Raw genomic sequence first — 18,502 nt, 5'->3', positions numbered from 1 at the left:
GACATGATAGCAGTGTTCCAATATCTCAGAAGCTATTCTCCAAAGCACCTGAGGTAGGACAAGAAGCAATGGGAGGAAACTAATAGAACAACTTAGACACAACTTAGAATTCAGGATAAAATTCCTGGACAGATAGAACAATTAATCAGGGAACAACTTGCCTCCAGAAGTTGTAAATGCTCCAACACTGGAAGCTTTTAAGAAGAGATTGGATAACCATTTGTCTGAAGTGGTGTAGGGTTCTTGCCTAAGCAGGGGGTTGGACTAGAAGACCTCCAAGGTCCCCTTCCAACTCTGCTATTCTATTCTAAATACTGTATGGTATTTATATTTCATCTATAAATGAGATTTAGATTTTAGAAAACATCTTGTTGGATATGAATGAGTAGTAAGTTCTTCTGTATGTTTAGTCTCTTAGTTAGTCTTTGTAGAAACCATAATGCTTAAAATGTATTAGGTAATATATTTTAACTCCATATTCAAACACAATTGAAAAGTTTAAGAAGTTTTCAAATAAAATACTAGAAAGATATCAAATATTTTGTATCCTATGCCAATATATTTAAATGAAGCCAATTGTTATTGCTTAAATAATATTAAAGCAATATTAGTGCTTAAATATCGTAATTTTATCTGCCAATATTATAAATAGTGAGGAAAGACAAGTATGTGTGGCATTCTGGAATAAATACTTGTTACAAACTGAGGTAGCTTTTTCTGCAATTGTGAAAATATTACAATAAAGTCAACTTGTTAAATTAGTAAAATGCTGGGCTGAAGTGTATTTTATTGTTGTCTCTAGGGCTGCCAAGCTATTTGATGAAGAAGGCAGAAAAAAATTCTTTACACAGGATATGATATATATCTTGCTTGAGTAAGTGCTCATTTGTTTTTCAGAAAAATATTTAGTTTAATAGAATAAATGTGCTGAGCAATGAGTAGATTTCTAAAGTAGCTCATAAAATCATTAGAATAGTGTTCATTTGTTGAAGGAATGTGGTGGCTGGATGAAGTCACTGAAGCAGTCGGCGTGAGCTTAAGTGGACTCCAGAGGATGGTAGAGGATAGGAAGACCTGGAGTCCATGGGGTTGCGATGGGTGGGACACAATTCGCAACTAACAGCAACAATAATAACATACTTGACATATTTCGGTTTTGTATTTTTATTCATAATAATCATATAATATTCTTACACTTGTTTAGCCATGTTTTGGTATGGACATTAATCACATAATCCTTTAAAAAGAGCAGCAAATAAAGAAAGTGGTGTCCCTTAAAACAACCAATCCTCAGAATTTTTTTTTCCATAGAGAAAATGTAAACTTGCAATAAGACAAGAGTCTTGTCCAGGTGTTCCTTATTAGTGTGAATTTGTTTTCTGTTCAACAGTATTGAGATGCAGCTGCAGGAATTGAATCCTACTTTCCACAGTGGGGTGTATTCTCATCTTGAAGCTTTTGTGCCATGCAATAGGGACACATTGATAAAACGTTTGAAGAAATTGCATCTCAATGTCCAGGTAAATCAACCCAATTAAGATACATTTTAATCGAGACACATCATAGATGGGTCAGAATTGGTTCCTTGTAGAATGAAACATTACCTGCATGTCAAGGGTGTTTGTGTCTGTATCTGTGTATGTGTTTGTGATTATAAAACCTTTGTATCCCACTGTTTTTAAATAGACTAACTTACTTTCTTAATGTGCTGTAACTAGATCACATAATTGCTTTGATGATGATCTTTTTATTTTGAATTATTTTTATTTTGTATTAATTTGTGAGTTAAATTTGTAGTTCTAGACTCTCTCACACAACTGAATCCCAATAATTAGAAATTGCAATCCTATGGATAGACTTTCCAGCAGTAGGCTAACTTTTTTCATCTATTGCTGATTTTTAATTATTAATCTAAAAAGTATTTGAGAACTGTTGTGGTACTTTTAAAAATGTTGACTTTTTAAAAAGATGACTTAATTGTGAATAAATAAAAATCCAATCATAATGCAATACTATCATAATTAGACAAGCCCATGATACTTTTTGGACCCACTGACTTGTTTTTACGCTAGATCTAAGAATGTACATTTAATTGAGAAACACTTTTCTAAAAGTGCTATCAAGAGTCTTTTTTATTTCATTTAACTTACTTGATGGTCTGGAAAATTTGGTCCATAAATTTTAAATAATCTTGTTTGTCTATTTAAAATGATGAGGGTGGGGGAGTACATTATCTTTTTTTAACCTTAAAAAGATCCAGAAGAGGTAGGAACATTGAAGGATGAATTTAAATGGCTGGCTGAAAGGTGGGTGGGTGGATGAGATGGATGGATGGAACAATGCCATTTTTGTTTAGCACTCCAAGATCACTTCCATTATATTAGTCCAAGAAGAGTCTGGCCATTGGGTTATTTCCCGTTTTCCTGCATGCCTAAAAAATACTTCATTTTTTTCTCTCACTATAAAAATTGGGAGTTGAGTGGCACCACTTCTTAATTAGCAGATATCTGTTTGATGAATGGATAAAATATTTACCAGGAAGCAGTGTCTTGTATTTCATACTCCAAATCCTAAGAAGATTGGAGGAAACCAAGACAATGCCTGGAAAGCAAAATATATCAGATGAATTCCTAGGTGCCACTTGCATTTTTAAATTTTCAGTTTCATTCATTTTTATTTTTTTTATTTTTGCAATACAATTAATCCCATCTTGGCTATGGAAGATAAATAATGAAAAACAACTCTCTATTTTGAATACAGGACCATTACTGGTTATGTTAAGTTGCTCATTATTTGTATCATTGTCATGGTCTGAACTTTTGTTTTTGAATTCTAGATCTAGCAGCCTGACCATGTCTATTTGTCTTTTTACTTGTCTTGCTGCCATACAATTACATTACTGTGGTATTTTAATTATTTTACTTTTTACTTTTTATTCTATTTTATAGATTGTAACTCTTTGTAAGTGACCTAAACTGTACATATTTCAAATAAATGAATAAATATGCTTTGAAAACAGCAATATAGGCACAGCCCCTAAGTTTAATTTAATTTTTTTTGCTTCTCTCCTAAAAGGGTTTTTTCTACTGCAAACTTTTCTTTCTCTTCTTAACACTAATAATGTTTTTATTGTTAAAAATATACATTAACTTTATTTTTCATAATATGAGACTTTTAAAAAATGGTTTTAGAGCCAAGTTAATTCAGAAAATGAAAAACATCATAGGTTGTTCAGGGAGAAAGCTTCAGAGATGCAGTGTGTGAATGTATTACATTGCTCGCATCACTGTTTTAATGGTAGTATCTTCTCAGGATGATCGCTTGAAGGAACCATTGCAAAAATTGAAGTTGGCTATCAGCTGTGTCATGCCTGAACAACTATTCAAATACCAGGAAGATTGCCAGGCACATAGTCAAGCCAGGAATGCCAAGTATGTAGCCAAACCAAACAGAGCTCTTTGGTCAATGTGGGGGGGGGGGGGTAGGGAGAGATAGGGGAGATGAAAGGGCAACTGTCCTATTTTATTAGAAAATAGGATGTTCCAGATGTGAGGAGATTATGTTCGTAATTGCTAATTTTCTGCTTATATTAGATATATATTTCTCTTTTTACAGTACCTTAATTCTGGGAATATCATGGAGTATTTATGGGATGGATATGTCTCTTGCCCTAAAAAAATATTGATATCTGTCCATGTATTCACTTGGCCATTTTTTATCTGCTCTTTTAGCAAAAGCAGCTCCAGAAGCTATTCCTATTGCTCGTGAAATATATTTACCTAGATATCTATTTCTAGATTTTAGTTTTTACATTTTGTCCCCCCCCACCCGTCAACATGCCCTGTATGTCTAGCCAGTACTGGAGTTGTAATTGAAAATCTTTAGGACAAGTGTGAATGACAGTTAATTTCTGTTAGAAAAGCTGTAGCCTGAAGTTCAGCAAACATGTTGCAACTTAAGTGGGGTCTCGCATGTAAGAAAAGAGCTGCTATTAGTGATCACCATTTTATTTAGCCCTACAGCTAATTGCTGGATACATTCATGCTAGCAATAATCCATTTGAAATTCTTCAAGGACCATTCCATTAAAATTGCCCTCCATTTTTAAATTTTCAAGTTTCATTTATGTTCTTGTCATTGTAGGAGTAAACTATTATTAATCTGTGGTTGCAACATCTCGGAAGGGGCTGTTAGCATATTTTCTGACTAAGAAACTTAAGAAATTTGATTAACAGCTATTTTCTTAGTTAGAAAAGATGGTACCCTCCTGACTTGTATTGACATACATACTAGCTGATAAGTGGTAATTGTTTTTCTTTTTATGAAACTTACTGTATTTTTTGGAGTATAAGATGCACCTTTTTTCCCTCAAAAAAAAAAAGACTGGAAACTCTGGGTGCGTCTTATACACTGAATACAGCACTTTTTTGCCTCCTGAAACTCCGCCCCCTTCACCATGCATAGCTTTTAGAAGGCTTTCAGAGAGCTCCTTGGGGCTGGAGAGGGCAGAACTGAGCAAAAAACGGTCCGTTTTTTGCCCCTCCCCTCAGCACCCAGCAGAACTCTATAAGCTTCCTAAAGGCTATCTATGCCCTTTTTTTGACCAAAAACAGGCCCGTTTTGCGAAAAATGGCTCATTTTGTGCTTGTTTTTGGCCCATCCCCCAGGAGCACTCTACAAGCCTCCTAAGGGCTATTCATGCCCTTTTTGAAAAAAAGGGGGGGGGCGTCTTTGGGAGGTTTGCAGAGTGGCAAAAACTTTTAAAAATTTTCCTCTTCAAAACCTTGTTGTGTCTTATACTCCCCAAAAAACTGTAATAGGTAGATGAACTTCTGACAAATCTTGCACCACTTATTAAATAGTTTTGTAAACGTGGGACAGGACCAAATTGCTTTCCCACAAATAATTCTTAAATTATTTTCTATGCAGTCATACAACTGACTCTTGTCTCATGAAGGTATTACATATTAGTACTGTATATACTCGAGTATAAGCCTAGTTTTTCAGCCCACTTTTTGGGCTGAAAAAAGCCGCCTCGGCTTATACTCGAGTCAGTGAAAAATTTGCCCGAAATGGAGGAGAAAAAGGGGCGGGGCCATGCCGCTGGGTGACACTCGTGAATGGCCCAGTGCCCCTGTGAGTTTCCCTCCCTCTGTGTCAGTTTGCCGCGCAGCGTGCACCGCACCATCCCCCCTCCTCACGTTCTAATGTAATGCAGGGCTGTCTTACGATTCCCCTTCCTCCCCCTCCTGCCGCTCTGCAACGATGTCCCACCTCCTCCTTGTTATGGCAAGCAGCCACATAGCGATGTCCACCTCCTCTGGTACAGTGATCCAATGATAGGAATCACTGTGCCGTGTGTCATAGGAGGCGGGACATCGCTCCCCGCGGCTGCACGGGACATCATCATCACAGCGGGACATCAGCATCATGAGGTGAGTGAAGTATTTCATGAATACACCGCTAGTTTACTGTTTTTCTTTGAAATAAATATTCAAAAACATTATTGGTATCTATTTTTATTTTTGAAATTTACCGGTAGCTGCTGCATTTCCATCCTAGGCTTATACTCGAGTCAATAACTTTTCCAGTTTTTTGTGGTAAAATTAGGTGCCTCGGCTTATATTCGGGTCGGCCTATACTCGAGTATATACGGTAGGTTTGTTTACAATTATTGCAATGAACTAAATGGAAATGGCTCATTTCAGTGACCAAGATATGTTTAGATATTCAATGACTTTTAAAGAGATGTACTGCAAATACCAAACTTCTATCTGGAGTACCGAAACATCAACTGCTGTAGGAAAAGGAGTGGCAAAACCCAAGAATGCAGTAAAAGAGGGATCAGTCTACATTCCCTATGTGGCCATGTGAACTAAATCCCACTGTCCTTGAATTGGCCCTTATCCAACACCAAACAGGTGTTAACCCTTCATTCATAGCCATGATTAGCAATACATCAGTTTAATTAGCCTTCGCATAGAGTCCTGATCTTTCCTGCCAGACAATTGCAAATAAGCAACCAGCAGATATCTGAGTGTCTCTGGCAATGTAAGGATGGGGAAACAAGCTTACCTCTGTTTCTACTCTTTACAATATTGTGCTTACTCTTTTGCTCCAGAATGCAAGCAGAAGATGAGCGAGACAAGAATGGTTCAGAAGAGGAGGATGACGAGAAACCAGGAAAGAGGATTGCAGGTCCAAGAAAAAAATTCCACTGGGATGAGACAGTGAGGTGTGATACTATATTGTTTGATACTCCACTGGAGGTATTCTCAGTTACCATAGCACAGTCTAATAAAACTTATTTCAGATCTATCAGGAAAAAGTATTTCTTGGACCTTTTTTCCTGAGATGGAGCATAGTCACAAATGTAAATCTATAATAACTAATGCATACAGTTATGGAATGGAAATGAACTGCATGGAGGTATAACAGAAATAAGACTTTTAATCTTGGTTAATGTGAAGCTCATCTTTCTTGCTAATTTACTTGTTCCTGAATGCTACCTAATATTCACTCTTTCCCATACCTTTCATTGCATAAGGCTTTGCACATTTCCATTAGCATTCTTGTCCCAGAACCTTTGCTTTTATTAGGATTACATAAAGTTCTGTCCTCAGTATTTGATTTGTCTTAGCTCCTACATGAGGGATTATCAGAAGAGGTTAAAAGGAATGTCAAAGAAATTGAAATTATTTTGCTTTATAGGCTAAAAATGTGCAGTGGTATTTGCTTTACATTTTCCATCAGTTTTATAGGTATGGGGAAGGAAGAAAATTGTCATCTTTCCTCTTCAACAATGGAATGGGAATGGAATGGAATGCTTTATTTGGCCGAGTGTGATTAGACACAAAAGGAATTTTTCTCCAGTGCAGATTTACTTATCTTCATTTCTTAAACCCAATTCTATATTCAAGTAACACAATTTCACTTAATAAATTCTCAGTTGTGGGAAATTAGTATCTACCAGTAGTGATTGCAGTGTTCTTGTTCAAGAAATGGAAATGCCTGTTTTAAATTATAGAAAAGAGAATATGTCAGAATACAAGAAACTGGAAAACCAGTTGTATTATATCATATAATGGTTAGCTAAAAGTTATTGTTGAATAATCCTATTTTTAGAGAAAATGTGAAAGGTAAATAAGTAACTTTGACGAGTGAAGTTTATTTCAACAGGATTTTGCTGTGTAACCTTGTCAAGATAAAGCTGGATTGTTATGAGCTAGAGCCAAATAAAAGTCAATCTGCAGAAGATTACCTCAAGACATTTATGGAGACAGAGGTGAAGCCTCTTTGGCCAAAAGGTTGGATGCAAGTTAGGTATGATACTATTTAAGACAAATATTCTTATTCATATTTTATGATATATGATGAATTAAGTTTTATCAGAATTCAAATATATGCTATTTTTCGGATCCTGATCATAATACATTTTCTGAAATAGTGTATATGAAATCATTATTTAGTGCTAGAATTTCCAAATTAGTGCCTTAGGCCTTAGAGTAATATCTTGATACCTGTGATGTTCCCATTTATTCTCTTTTCTTTTTAATATGGTAATGTTACATTGCTGGTAAAGTGTAAAGATAATAGCAATAGCAATATAGCAGTAGACTTATATACCGCTTCATAGGGCTTTCAGCCCTCTCTAAGCGGTTTACAGAGAGTCAGCATATTGCCCCCAACAATCTGGGTCCTCATTTTACCCACCTCGGAAGGATGGAAGGCTGAGTCAACCCTGAGCCGGTGAGATTTGAACCGCTGAACTGCTGATCTAGCAGTAGCCTGCAGTGCTGCATTTAACCACTGCGCCACCTCGGCTCTTATCTATATCTTATAATGCAGCCATCAGCAAATGGAACTTGCTAATTGCATCCCATGGTGCTTAAAACTACAAAATAAACATAAGGCATTGTTTTCTGGAAAATCTTAACAGTGTAGATGGCCACTAAATACAAAACAAACATTTTTTATATTGCAAGGGAGCGTTTTTGGGGCGAAATCCAAGGAATATCGTTGATTAGTTTGATATCATGTAATTGTAGTAACACATAACCCTGATTTGTGGTAGGCCTACATATTTTTAAGACATTAAGTCAAATAACCTTGCTATTGCGGCAAAATGTGGCACTGAGTTGAATCTGACTTACCCATCGAATGCAAATAAATCTGTATTTATACAACTATTCACAATGTAGGACTCCAATTAGTCTTCAGGGGCACTCCCTTGTAAAGCTTATTGCATTAATTCTGTCTGGAGATAATAAAGACAAAGATGACTGTTGTCAGAGTTTCATACTCCAAAAATGTATCACAACTGGTCTTGGTAAAGGCATTCAGAGTTACATCTTCATCTATGGATCCAAGTATAACCACGAATTGAAAAGAAACCACATAGTTGTAGCCCGGGGCCTCCCCAGCTATGACTGCTGGACAGTCACTCTGCTCTAATGCTGTCAACATCAACATTGGCAATGAGACGAACCCCTGTAATAAAGTGCCTCTAACAGCCATAGGTGGTCTGAGACACTAGCATGATCATTGTCAACCAGCTAAGATCTAAGAGAATAAGAACAGCTAGTACACTCTCACTGTCCAACACACAAGAGTAACCTATTGTTGTTTCTGTTCCATACCTGGATTTAAATCTTATCTGAAAATGACCAGCTAATTAATTTCACCCATGGTTCTTTGCCCTGGATTCCCATAATCATCAACTTCACGATGTTCCATAAAAATGGGAGGTTGGAGATTAGGCTGAAGCCATCTAATATGGGGGAGTTGGAGACATTGTTTTTCACCACAAGCATTCCAGACATCTTTTCTATCATTTCATAGGATCTCTGATCAGGGACAGATTGTTAGAGTGCATTCTTTTCCTACCTTAGAAATCTCTGTGTTCTCTGTTTCCTTATTAATTTTATGGAAGCTACTATATTGCTGGGAAATTAAGAATTAAGATTATTGGTGTTTATCATTCTAAACGTTAATAATGGTTTAAACTTATCCATTTATTTGTTTAATTCATAGCAGCTTGTTTTTGGTAAGGTAAGAAATTTGGTATAGACAAGAAGTTTAATTTTTTTTTTCCTGATCTGCAGTATGGTGAACTATGCACAGTTGCTTTGAAATACAAAACGACATTCTACCTAACTCCTAATCAGCCAGAGTAATGAAGAATTTATGGTAGTCTCAGAATCGGATAAATTTTTATTTTAAAAATCTTTATCTATTGTGGAAATCAATCAGTGGAAAAACAACTATTATATCAGTGTGGAACATGATAAGTTGTATTAAAAATAGACCTAAAGAACTAAATTTAGATTTTGGGGTGGAAAACTGCTATTAAAATGACAACAAAGTTAAAAACTTCTGTCTTTGGTCATACTATTCTGTTTTTAGTATATACTATTGCCCAAATGTAGCAAGGTCTAAAGTATTTGTGTCTGAATGGCTTTTTATGGGCTAACAACGCTGCTCATTTGGAAGATTAAAAACCAAAAAGCTTCCTTCTCCAGAAACCATGTGGCCTGATAAGGTTAGGATAGTTCATACATTGCCCGAGAACAGGAACAGGCTTTTTTTTTTAATGGGCAAAAGAATAGCTGTTCTTTTATACCTCCTTTTCTAGAAATGGCAGAAAAAAGCTGAATAATTTGGTTTAAATGTTGCTATGAAAATGGAGAATTTAACATGAGCATGCTTGATAATAATCCCTGTCTTTACTGTCACTTACACTGTATTGGCTTGTTGTACCAAGGAGGCCCATGTGCATAACAGTATTAAATGTTGATTTCCTTGTTAGCCAGAATCTTACATGGGAGCTAAAATAATATCTCTTCTGCAGACGTTTGTATTGAACCTAAATGCCTGCAGGAAAGCCAATGTCACTAGAGCAACATTAACAGAATCATTTGTTTCAGTAATGCCTGAACAAGCTTCAGCTTTTTAAAAAAATGAATTCTAAAGATTATAGCACAAGGTTGAAAGTGGTTGTTAAAAGGTAGAGAGCAATGCTGATACAGGAACAACTGGGAACTTTCAGAATTTGTTTTAAAAAACATATGTAATTTGAAGCAACTTTAATTTTACTCAACTATTTTAATGTTCAATATTATTTAAAATTACAAGTTTTGCAGGAACTACCCTTTTATTTCCCTTCAGTGTATGGAAAGAGTCAGTCTGTGCAAGAAGAGCAGGTTGATATTCATGTTCATGATGTGTGTGATAAGGACTGGCATGTTAGGATACAAAAATATTAAGTGCAATGGATTCAGTACCCCAAATAATTATTTTGATTAGTTTTTTTATTTACAATGAAGATGGTCTAGTACCAGCATACTAGCAATGTGAATGTGTTCAGAATGAGCACATTTAAAATGACTTAAATTAAAAATGTCATTTTGATGTAACATTATTACAAATTATGATCAATTTATGAAATTTCATAGCTTCTATTTGCTTCATGTCTTGACTACTTCAGGAAAGTCAACCCAAATACATGCATTTCAGTGTATTAATTATTAATCTTACTGCCTTGTTTCAATTGTTTGTAGCTTGATTGGGCCAATTGTGGCTTTATACACATGTAATCTTAACAACCCTTTTGAGGATTAAAAATTACAAATACTGAATTTAAAAAATTGATTAATCAGTTGTATAATTGTTGGCCAAAATTTTTGTTCAAGAGTGATTAGGTAACAATAACACAATCTTTAAACAACTATTAATATATATTTAGTGTGGACTTACCTATTTGGCTCTTTATGAAGAGTGAAACCTGTTTGCAGCCTGAAAGAGATTAGACTGAAAAGATAAATACAAGTCACACAACTTTAGTCAAGGTAAGAAAATATAAGAAGCTTGGAGGTGGGTGGATAAGAATGAGCAGCTTACATATGAAAGTGTTCTAAGGTATGGGATTTTTCTTTATAGTGAATTTACAAAAGTATGTTACAGTAGCTATTATTAGGATAATAGAAACATAGTTCAACATGGCCATTTGGATCAGTGGGTTATTGCTCCACTATACAAGCCCCCCTCTGCCCATAGATGCTCATATCCTGCTTAAAGCAGAGATCCAAATAAAGTATTCTTGATAAATGATTTTATAACTTCTATCTGAATATGTCCAGCAGCTTAGAGGTACTATCTCTTTTTAATTCTTAATTTTACAACTTCTACATTAAAATCCTTTCACAATCACTTTTTTAAACATTTAGTAGTAATTTATCTTTCTATAACTTAAAGCTGTTAAATATTTTGTAATTTAGACTAAGTCTTGGTATCTTTTTGATATTATCTCTGCTCAGTCATATCAAAACATACATTGGTGTGTGTGTGTATGTGTGTGTGTGTTTCTTCAATAAACTAGAATGGGGATCATCAGGTCCTGTAAATGTCAGCTTGTTTGAAATAAAGAGGTATTTCCCCACCCCCAGCTATGTAGATGTTTATCTCAAGCATCAATTTTACCCCTCCCTCCCCTTCAGAGTTGTCTGATAGAGCACATGACTTCATGTTGGGGAGAACTGAGATGAAAATATGCTGCCTTTGATTTATTATCTGTTATTATTTTTGCCACTGATTGATTGATTATATGTCATCAAGTGTTTTCAACTCCTAGCAATCACATATATTTTCTTCTCTTGTTCCTTCAAGTCTCCCAGTGATACATTCATCACCACCATAACTGAGTCCATCAATCATGCTATTTCTCTTCTCTTTCCTTCACGTTTCCAGCGAGCTGGATCTTCCTATTAGGTGTCCAAAGTACAGGTAGTCCTTGATTAATAACAGTCACTTAGCAACCATTCAAACTTACGATGGACTTCCTCAGAGCTACTTAACCAGTTTTCAAAGTTCCATTGCCGCAATCTTTCCCATAATCATATGATTCCATTTTGGGCTCTTGCCAATCAGTTTGCATTTATAATTGTTTGCAGTGTCCCATGGTCACATGACACTTATTTTTGGCATTTTTCCTAGTTTGTGGTTCCCACTTTCCAGCAAAGAAGTCCAATGGAGAAAACTGACTTGTTTAACAACTACAGCACTCACTATAAGGCAGCAGCAAAAAAGGTCATAAAATCAGGTGGTCAGACCACTTAATGGCCACCATTGATTTTATCTTTTTGTGCTGCCCTGCTCCCCATGCACACATGAATGTACAGCAAGAGTTCTACACCACCCTTAAACAGGTCCTCGGAAAGCACTCCTGTTGCGCAGGTCTGGATTCTAAACTCAGAGAAGAGTCACTGGGTAACCCAGTCCAATGGGCACACACAAAAGTTCAGGAAAGCAATCCACGACTCAAACAAGTCAGGACACACGGCACAAGCACAAGGCATGGAACTGGGCGTGTTGCTCTAGAACACAAGTCCTTAGGGTGAGATTAAGTAGGCAACACTGGTACAGCCCTTCATGAGAGGTAAGGTTGCCTGCTCACAAGTAATCTAAATGACTGCCATTGTGTCTGCCTCCTCTCTTCTCTACCTGTCCTTAGATCAGGAGGGGGTGTGGCGTCTACCTCCTTCTCATTGCTAATGGGCAGCAACTGTTCCTGGTCCTTGTCTGGAGCTTTCTGGCCAACTTGCTGCAGCTGTGGCTTGCCTCACTTAGCCTCAGCCTGTCACTCATCTGATCAACCCAGCTGAGACAGCTCTGCTGGGCTAGCACTCTCGGACCAACATTTGGTTCTGTGATTTCCTCTGCTGATTCACTCACCCTTCTTGTCTGAACTTGCATTCAGCGAGGCAACCAGCACAGATCCATGACACTGTATGATTTATGACTATAATTCCAGGCTCAATTGCACTCATAAATTGAGGACTACCTGTAGGATACCCTGGTCAGTTGTGCCTTGTGTGAGAACAATGGGTTGATTCATTCACTGATCCATTGGTTTATTTTCTTGACTGTCCACAATATTCTCAAGAGTTGTCTCCAACACCAAAGTTCAAAGGCACCATTACTCTTCATATCCTGCTTCTTTAAAGTCTAACTTTCACTTCCATAAAGCATCATAGGGAATACCATGGCTTGCATGATTTTGATCTTTGTAGGTATAGACCATGGGTGTCAAACTCACCCCGTCATGTTGCTATCACATGAAATATCACAATGTTTTTCCCTTTGTGAAGCTGGGTTGGGCATGGCCTGCAAGTGACGCATTCAGCTTGCAGGCCACCAGTTTGCCATCCCTGGTATAGACATATTATGGAATTTCAATATATTTTTCAAGGCCTTCATGGCTGGTTGCTCTTCTGCTGGTGCTAGCCTGCAGTGTATTTTTGACTGCTTCTTCTTTTACCATTGATTGATCCTAGTAGGCAAACTCTCCATCATGTTATCTTCAATTTTAAGGTGACTCTTGACATGGGATATGGGTGGGATGTAGGCTTTTCAGGCAGTATGTTGATTGTGCAATATTGTACTTGGGGCAGGGGAAAGTATTTTCTTTCTTTTACTTAAAAACCCACAAAAACTGTATTTTTTATTATATGAGAAGTTCCATATGTAGAAAGGATTGGAGGAAGAAGGGGAAGAGCATTTTTTTGAATAGATTTTATTTTATTTGGAAAATTAAGATAAAATGCAACTTCAGAAAAGGATTTTTTTTTTTACAAAAACAAAACATAGACAAAACATTAGAAGAGAAAAAAGTGCATCAAAAAAGACAAAAACACTCATATTATCCCCCTAATTGAATACTAATAAATATATTAGAATAATATTAATTCTCCCACTTGTGAAGCAGGCCCAATACCTGTATTTGCAGCCAGTTTGACCTGTCATCTAGCTACTATATAAAGAAGCAAAGTAGTTAACAGATGGACCAACAGCAAAGTTAACTTCAAAGCTCTCTGTTAGCAATCTGTTATTGTATTTAATTCGTAGATAGCCTAAAGTCACTATAGTCTCTAATCTGTCCAGAATCAAATACCCTCATTTGTCCTCATTTGTTTTAATAATAAAACTACTCCTTAAGATTTTGGTTGAAAACGTCCCACCAATTGTGTCTTATTCCCCCAAATCATCTGTTGTTGATCCATTACCAAAAATGGCCAGTCCAAATCATATTCCAGTTAGATTTAGTAAGTTGATTTCCCAATCACCATCAATCTTTTTAAGAAAATCCTGTTCATCACTCATTAATTTTGTTAATCCCAAATCTGTAAAATCCATATCCTCTTCAACCTTCTCCAGCAAACCTGCAGTTTCCAAACCAAGTTTCTTCTCATTTAAAACTTCCAACAGCAATTTAGTTTCCAATCCATCCAGTTGTGAGCTTGGTTTGGCTACAGTTGCTTGTGTTTGGATATCCTCTTTAGGCTAATTTTAGACTTAAAATTCTATTATTTTGGTACATTATTTGTATTTTAATACAGTCCTATAACTGGGCATCCACAACCAGACATTTTCTTAGACTTTCCAAGACAGGGGAGTTGGCATATTGTAACAAAGTATCCACAAAGAACACTGAGATAATATTTCTCACAATAAAGAAGGATGGGTGGGGAAAGAAAATTTCCATGAAGCATTAAAAAATTAAGACCAGAACTTTTTAAAAGTTAAGAAAGTGTGAAATCACTGCAGTGAAAATCTGATACAAAAACAGATCACTTTCACTATCCAGAAAATCTCCATCTTCTTTGATATGGAGAAAGAGAAAGTAATTCAGACAGCAGAGTGAAACATGAAAAAAAATATTGAAGAATTCACATTTAATCCAGCAAGTAGTTAAATGAATCAGTCTTCAACCAGTCAATTAACTTTTAAAGGAAAAATCAAGCTAGAAAAGAAAATTCAAATCATGCAGGTTAAACCCAGGTGTGCTTAAAAAACAGATCAATTGAGAGGAAAGAGAGAGACCCAACTCTCTCACCACTCCTCAAGATTCCTTTTCCCAGGAAGGTCTACAGTCATTCAAGATTCATCTTGGGCCTTTCCTAGATGTTCCCATTCAGATCCAGAGAGGATTGACAAAGAACCCGTTGTGGCAGCAAAATCAGCTGTTCGTTGGCAGGAGAAACAAATCCCCCTGGCACTCAGCAAGCCGTCTTGCGGGAAGTGGGAAGAGCATATTTTCTACAAATGGTGTTAAACTTTTGAGAGAAAAGAAAAATTTACCTTATTCCCAGTGGATATCTGGTTTGTGAGTTTGTATCCAATCTTTGCCCATTGCTATCAGGATATAAAAAAGCTGTGGTATATAGTAGCAAGAATTCTGCATAATTCTGTGGGATTGTGTGTTGCAAAATGAGACCAGCCCAAAGAGGTTTATTGTCAGTCGTTTCCATTAGCATTGACCTTTCTAGCAACTGTTTAGGTAAGTCAAAATGCTGCACTATAGCTTTATCCATTAAATTAATAATTGCACCTAGTCAAAAGAGCTGAAAGTTGTATTTCTGGAGCTTTGTGGGTATGAAAATTAACAGGGATAATAAAATTCACTTGCCTGCTGTTGGTCTTCAGAACTATTCTTAATTGTTGTGGGGCCCAGTCAAAAGTTTAGAAGGTAGCTTGCAAAGTTTTCCAAAGATGTGACTCTGGAGTAACTCAGATATTTACTTGTGAGGTGACACACATTTCCACAAGTATGACTTTTTATAGTCAACTCAGAGTATGGAACTTTTAGCAGTACCAAGCATAGCTAGTTGTATTAGAGCTCCCTAATAAAAAATACAAAGCAAGCACTCACTTTCTTTGAATCTCTGCTGCAGAGATAGATCTCCTCATTGTTCCTATTTATACAGGTGGCACAGTTGGAGTTTGAGGAGACAACAGGGTGGCGGTGGAGGGATAGAGATTATGAAAGTCTGTAAAAATGTCTCCATTGTACTCCTTATGCTTCAATTCCTTCTGCTCTCTGCCAATCAGCATGTAATATTGAAACTGCTCTTCTAAATTTTCTGAAGTGCCCTGTCTTACTAATTCATTCATCAGTTTATCAGAAAGTCATTCCCAAAACTGGTTAATGAAGGCAAAATAATTCCAGTATACATCTCTGACATACAACTAAAAATCAACTACCTACTCATGAACGTGATTATTTCCTTGCTTCAGCTTGTACTTCTCTCAATTTGTGATGTCTCTTCTGGCCGCAATATCAAAAGCAGCTCTAAATCTTTGCATGAAATTCTGGTAGTTATCTAAGACTGCATCATTGCTCTCAATGAGCGGAATTGCCCATCAGGCTGCTCCTTCCTTCAACAGGCTGAGAACGAAGGCTACTTTACTCCGATCAGTTGGAAATTCTACTGGTCTCTTCACCATGAATAATTCACATTGAATAGTGAAAGTCAGGAATTGATCCTGTGCCCCACTGAACTTCTCCAGCAGACTTCCAGGAGATCAAAGTAACAGTGGCTGTGGGGCAACTTGTGGGGCCACTCCCAGCTGAGGTAAGCTTTGTCCCAGATGCTGTGCTCGCTGTATCATGGCACTGTGCAAGTTCGTTATTTCTATATATAGCTGGTGTTGATGCTGCAATAATGCCTCGGCCACTTGTTCTGCAGACAAGTTGCTTCAAGGATCTGTTGTCATATTCCAGGTCTTGAAGGCAAGTTCTGATGCCTCTGCTGAAAGAGAAGATTTTTGTCAGTGCTTTAAGGTAGTCAAAACAAAAAAGAGGAGCAGCATTGGTTTCAGGAATGCTATATTGTGCCAGGGTACAATGACAATCCTGAAAGCAAATAAATGTTACACCAAATAAAATCAAAGTGGGATTATTTTGAATTTCTTTCTCATGCTTTCTTTTGCAAGACTGAATAGTCTTTTCTAAACCCTCTCCCTCTCTTAATAGTTGTTGATCCCTTCCCCTTTCTCAGGGCCATTTACATTCCATCGCATTGTTGTGCCATACAATATCTATAAAAATAATTCTCAATTTGTTTTTGCAAATAATTTACTTTTTCAGCCAACAGTGCAGCATTATCTGCATATAGATGTATACATTTCTATTAACAAACAATCTGTTATTTTCACTAGCTTATTATCAAAGCATTCAGTATACATTTATTCATACATTCATTTCATAGTGGATGGCTGGATGCCACAATTTTATGCCACAGTTTCATGCCAGACTTTGTCAATGCTAAATCTGTATGGCTGAGCCTGCAAATGTGGTTTACATCACAGAGATCTGATTTACATGGAGATGTAACCATGTTTGAGATTTTCCCGCAGGTTTCTAGTGCTCCAGTAATGATACAGCAATTGGGGAGGAAGTAGAGTAGTAATTGTTTTTAAACGTTGGCAGTGACCAGAAGCACTTCCTCAGAGCTGGCCAGGTGAATATAGGATACATTGGGCTTTAGGGAAAGGATAAGTGCCTTTTCTGTACCATCTGCTTCAGTGACCTGCAATATGTCTACCCAAGCTTCTGAATCTTTTGGGCAGTTTGATGGTAAAATTCCCTAGACTGAAATCTCTATTTTCTACAGAAGAATCCTCTGTAGAGAATTCATCTATGTAGGGACCACAGATTTATTCCAGAAGATTTTGGGTTCAGTTTGCAAATAGATGGCCACAAATTAAACCCGGTGTTTACCTCAGAACTGATAGAATATAATCTGACTATGGAGATCATTGTCTTTACTTATCATTTTCATACCGTTTTCTATCTAAGAAATGCATTATCCACTCAATTGATCTCTACATGGTTGGTAAATCTGTTAAAATATATTAGACCAAATATTAATGAATTCTCAGACTTTTCTGAGGGTGCCTGGATAATTTCCAAGCAACCTTGCAATCACCTCTGCCAATCTCGGGAATATGGAGCCAATGTGAGTGTTGGAAGAGATTGTCCTTAAGCAGCCTCTCCTTCCTCACAAAGAGTTACTTGATTTATGGGGAGCTACAAGAGGTGAAAACACATGTAGAGCAACAATTAAAACAATGAAGAAAATATGTGATTGACGATAGTTGATACCTGTATTGAGGAATATATCATTAAGAGTGATGAACTGGAGTTATTTCTTTACTCATAATTGTGATTGCAGTGGCTGTGCCCAAGATTACCCTTTTCCTTTTAGGGAGAATTGGAGGGAGGTCTTTTTGAAGGCTATCGTGATTTGTTTACAATGGTTTTGCATGTAAAATTGTTTGCATTCACTAGGAACAGGATTCCACTTGGATATTTTGAGAGTTATCTTACTCCTGTATCTAGGTTTCTTTGACCTGATTGCTCTTCTTTTCTTAGGCAAGTGTTTGGTGAAGGAGGTGAGGCATCAGTTACAGACAGTCCTAGAAAAACAGATTTTTTCCACACAGTTTACTTTCAGGCTTCAGGCATGTATACGGTTTGGAAATGGTGCTGGTCACTCCAGTGGATTACCTCTGTTGAGACATGGATGGAGAGAGTATGTTAAACTTCTCAATAGCCATAACCAAATACCACTGGGTATGGTATATTTCTAACTGCCTATAAAATTAGTGCTTGTTGAGGATCTTTTTCTTCCACAGAGCATGGTGTGAGGGCTGCCAAATTAGTT

The 18,502-nt window shown here is 36.8% G+C and overlaps 1 protein-coding gene across 1 annotated transcript in view; it reads left to right on the top strand.

The window, feature by feature from the left end:
- UBN2 (ubinuclein 2) overlaps positions 1 to 18,502 on the top strand; it is a 60,308-nt gene that overhangs the window by 12,531 nt on the left and 29,275 nt on the right. Inside the window, 5 exon segments of the mRNA XM_032222077.1 lie at positions 804 to 874; positions 1,391 to 1,520; positions 3,313 to 3,431; positions 6,121 to 6,234; positions 7,179 to 7,322. Of these exon segments, the coding sequence (XP_032077968.1) occupies positions 804 to 874; positions 1,391 to 1,520; positions 3,313 to 3,431; positions 6,121 to 6,234; positions 7,179 to 7,322 (578 nt within the window).

The sequence above is a fragment of the Thamnophis elegans genome, chromosome 7 (genome assembly GCF_009769535.1).
Source record: "Thamnophis elegans isolate rThaEle1 chromosome 7, rThaEle1.pri, whole genome shotgun sequence".
NCBI lineage: Eukaryota > Metazoa > Chordata > Lepidosauria > Squamata > Colubridae > Thamnophis > Thamnophis elegans.
This window is presented reverse-complemented; position numbering and strand designations above follow the sequence as displayed.